At 39.7% G+C, this 3728-nt stretch overlaps 1 protein-coding gene across 3 annotated transcripts in view; it reads right to left on the bottom strand.

Moving 5' to 3' along the window:
- Nucleotides 1-845: 845 nt before the first annotated feature.
- Nucleotides 846-3728, bottom strand: part of caska (calcium/calmodulin-dependent serine protein kinase a) — a 139901-nt gene continuing 137018 nt past the window's right edge. For all 3 annotated transcript variants that reach the window (XM_019876906.1, XM_019876907.1, XM_019876908.1), the window contains 2 exons: nucleotides 2049-2132; nucleotides 846-1205 (listed from right to left, as the gene is read on the bottom strand). In XM_019876906.1, coding sequence (XP_019732465.1) covers nucleotides 1029-1205; nucleotides 2049-2132 — 261 coding nt within the window. In that variant the 3' untranslated portion in view covers nucleotides 846-1028. The remainder of the gene's footprint in view (nucleotides 1206-2048; nucleotides 2133-3728) is intronic.

Here is a 3728-nt window from a genome sequence, read left to right as displayed (position 1 = left end):
TCTTATCAAGTTTGTTTGTGTCCAGAAACCCACTGTATAAAACACTGTCATTATTATTATTCATGTGAAATGATTTTTTTAAATATTTTAATATTTATTTGGGGAAAAAAATTGCTCCCCCTCACCATGCTTTTTTTTCCCTAATGTACTTTGTTTCTCATGTATTATTCCTGTCGTTCTCTTTAAACAACTTCCTCGAACGTAGCATTGCAACACCCCCCCCCAACCCCCAACAAACAACAAAAAAATCCAAAGTTGATTAGTCCGATATATGAAAGGAAATATATTTTTGGAAAAAAAAAATCATACTGATGAGCTGCTGTAATTCTGCCTCACCTTGCACGGGCATACACTTTTTTTTTCCCCTCACACAAAAAGTGTCCATGTTGAAAGCCAAAACACATTTACAAGATAAAAGAGTTAATACACCTTGACATGACAAACATGTTGACGGACACCTCACAATGTCCGCCATGACAGCAGGGACGTGTGCAAAGGAGGACATCCAGCCAATCACCTTCCAGGATCTTACACAGCTGGAACATGACTATCATCTTTGACAATTTCTTTATTTTTTTTCTTTTTACAGAGGGACACGAGGAACACTGACCAAAATCGTCCACATGCATGATTCATCCGCTTTTTTTTCCTTCAGTATAACAACAACACGTGTATGGATTGATTTAGAAAGTCCAAGTCAGTGGAGTGAGAGGATTAAAAAAACAAAAAAACAAAAACAAAAAACAGGTGGGATGAATAAATAATGAGGGTCGAAGTATGTTTGTGTGCTTTTTTTTTTTCCCCCAGCCAGACGGGTCCACCCACTTTGACACTGGAGGGGAGAAGGGGGTGGGGGCGGGGCGACACAACGGGACTCATCTCCTGAAAAGAAACATCTAGTAAAAAAGTTCCTAGCCGGCCGGTACAGACAGACAATATTCATTTTATAGTACAACACCACGATGACGATGGCCAGGTGGTTCTCAGACGACGATGGCGATGACGCCGGAGGCGGGGGGGTTTGGACTTCAGTAGACCCATGAGACGGGCACCCACTGGCCGCTGTTGCACACCAGCTCCACGGCCTCCTCCAGGTGGCAGATGGTGTCGTCGATCTCGTTGTTGATGATGGTCTGGTCGAAATAGTGCGCGTACGTCTTCTGCAGGATCTCCGACTCCTTCTGAAGACGCTGCAAGGACTCGTCCTGAGCGAGTGGGGAGGCCAAAGTAAAAGCAAGTCAATAATAGTACAACTTTTCATAATGTCATGTTGCTACTTTATTGTTGTAAAATGACAATTATTTTCATACATTTTATTGTAATAGGACAACTCAAAACAGTGTTTTTCTTATATACTCGTAATAATGAAAATCATGACTTTCCCACCCCCCCTTTAATATTCCAACATTTATGTCACTTTATATCTTCAGTCTCTGAAATTACAATTTAAGCTTTAAAATTCGATTTGTGTGAAGTTGTTACTTGTGTGTGTGTGTGTGTGTGTGTGTGTGTGTGTGTGTGTGTGGAACTTAACCTTTTTGAATTCCAACTTTCTCCCAATATTACACTACAACTTTACTCTTGGAAAATAAGAAGATTGACTTGAAATCTTGAAAAATGAAACGTTATTTTCCCTATCACAATATTATGGTGATATTGATATATTTTTTTAAACATTTCATCATATCCCAACCTTATTGTAACAACTCATGTAAATGTAGTTATTCACACACACACACACACACACACACACACACACACACACACACACACACACACACACACACACACACACACACGAGACAAGACAACACACACTTTTAAAAACTATTGGCTAGCAGGTGTCGGGTTGCAAAGTACTTACTGGCAGTGTGCGACACCACCTGGGCGTCTGCGGGTGGGGGCCCATAGAAACATGCATGCATTGTGTGCAAAGATAAAGCAGCCATCAAACACACATGCAGACACATGCACACGTGCATGCAAGGACGTGCTCATACTTTCACATGTAAATTCAAGGAAGCGTGCGTGCGAGTGATATGATTTACCTCGTCGATGCCTGGCGTGATGGTTGGTGCAGCGATGAAAACCACGTATGGGGCAAACTCGGCCGTGCGAAGGACTTTCAGTGCCTGTCCGAAAACACACACAAAACGTGTGTGCGTGTGCGCGTGTGTGTGAGTGTGTGTGTGTGTGTGTATGTGCGCGTGTGAGATTTCATTTTCATTTGCTCAGATTTTTCTTGCAAAACTGCAATTATGTTCAATTTTTTTTTTTAACTGCAAAACATTGTTTTTTAAAATTATTTTTCTCCGGTTATGACACTTTTCCGTTTGTAATATTGGAATACCCCCCCCCCCTAATTATGGTATAACTAATTAAAATTGGAATCATAGTATTTTTAAATAATACTATGATGGCTCGATGTGGCCCTCTACATCTTTTTGGACACATTTCAAAATTTTGGGGGGAGATATTTTAATGAGTTGTTTTCAAATTTGACCTACAAAAGCTTGCACAATACGGATTTTATCATCTATAGCTGTGATATTTTAGAAAAATCCACCTGTTGCTGAACCTAACCCTGAATTCATAAATATGACTCAATATACCGTATATATGTAGCATATTATCTTACTGTTATTATATTATTACGAAAAAAAGAGGGCAGATTTGAGATCAGCCCCAAAAATGCATCTGGAAAAGTTTACCTGCATCTCTGATTCAACAAGTTTGTAAAAAATTGTTGACCAGGTAATTTTATTAACCGTTATTTTCCCTCTTTATACGCGTTCATTCTTGTGAAATATTTTCTCTTGTAATAATAAATATTTATTCTTGTAAAATGTTAGCTTTTCATTTGATGATCACGACTGACTTCTTGGGTAAAATCTTTTTTTTTTTTTTTTTTTATATTCCAACTTTCACTATTTCAACTCATCCCAGTAATATCAAATCTACACTGGTGTCAAATTAAAATACTGTCAAAATATTCGGATGTCTCTCATTAATGCAAAAACGATATTGCTGTCAAATTAAGAAATGTCTTTCCTGGTAATTGTATTCCCCCCATGACCTAAATATTGATTAGAACTATTATTTTAACATCTTTATTCTTTTAAAACGTAGTTTGGCCTAATTTAATAATTTAACCCTTTTAGGCACCGCCGTTACTACAGTGGACACCTTATCATGTTCTCAGGTTACAGGGTGCACGAAAGGGTTAATTCCCTTATTGTCTTTTTGGACCCCCCCCCTTGCGCCTAATTTAACAAAAAATACTATAGATTACAAAAAAAAAAAAAGATTCTTATACATAAGTTGTCATAAACTTCTTATTTTTTACGTCATATTTTGATGTCGTCCATGAGTGGGACGTCCGCATTAAGCGTCGAAGCAGACCTGCGGCTCAACATCCAGGATGGCGACCAGTCCCTGCTGGTGGATGTTGCGAATGGTCTCCAGGCGCGTGCCGTACATGGCGTCTTCGTGGCTGCCGTACTCCAGGTACTCGTTGTTGCTGATGTCCTGCATCATCTGCTCGTGCGACACAAAGTAGTAGTTCTTGCCGTTCTCCTCATCCTTCTTCGGAGGTCTTGTCGTATCTGCGGGGGTGTGCGCCGGAGAGTTTTAACACTTCCACAAAGAGTGTGTGTGTGTGTGTGTGTGTGTGTGTGTGTGTGTGTGTGTGTGTGTGTGTGTGTGTGTGTGTGTGTATGTGTGTGTCT

The sequence above is a fragment of the Hippocampus comes genome, unplaced genomic scaffold (genome assembly GCF_001891065.2).
Source record: "Hippocampus comes isolate QL1 unplaced genomic scaffold, H_comes_QL1_v1.1 scaffold110, whole genome shotgun sequence".
In the NCBI taxonomy this organism is placed as follows: Eukaryota; Metazoa; Chordata; class Actinopteri; order Syngnathiformes; family Syngnathidae; genus Hippocampus; species Hippocampus comes.
Note: the sequence above shows the minus strand (reverse complement) of the source record. Positions and strands in the feature narration are given on the sequence as shown.